Below are 246 nucleotides of genomic sequence, written 5' to 3'. Positions count from 1 at the left end.
ATATATATATAAAAACAGAAGTCTAATTACAGCAACATTTGTTACTCTGTGATAAAATCTGCAATTTACAAAAATGAAATGACTGGTTTTTGCCTGCCATTAAGGCATTTCAAATTAACACCATGGAACTGATGTCTGTAATAAAGCGCTTCCTCATGTGATCCAGTCACATGACAATGTATATCTCCAAACTCATCATTCTCTGGAAAGAGAAAGAAAAATGTTTTAGTATGCAGTATCTTTTCC

The 246-nt window shown here is 32.5% G+C and overlaps 1 protein-coding gene across 1 annotated transcript in view; it reads right to left on the bottom strand.

The window, feature by feature from the left end:
- Positions 1–156: 156 nt before the first annotated feature.
- The window catches only part of ZNF608 (zinc finger protein 608), a gene marked incomplete at its 5' end in the record, with an annotated part of 9,431 nt that continues 9,341 nt past the window's right edge, over positions 157–246 (bottom strand). Inside the window, one exon of the mRNA XM_010154908.1 lies at positions 157–202. Within this exon, the coding sequence (XP_010153210.1) occupies positions 196–202 (7 nt within the window). The remainder of the gene's footprint in view (positions 203–246) is intronic.

The sequence above is a fragment of the Eurypyga helias genome, unplaced genomic scaffold, assembly GCF_000690775.1.
Source record: "Eurypyga helias isolate BGI_N326 unplaced genomic scaffold, ASM69077v1 scaffold36800, whole genome shotgun sequence".
NCBI lineage: Eukaryota > Metazoa > Chordata > Aves > Eurypygiformes > Eurypygidae > Eurypyga > Eurypyga helias.
The sequence above is the reverse complement of the archived record's forward strand: the minus strand, read 5'-3'. Positions and strand labels throughout refer to the sequence as shown.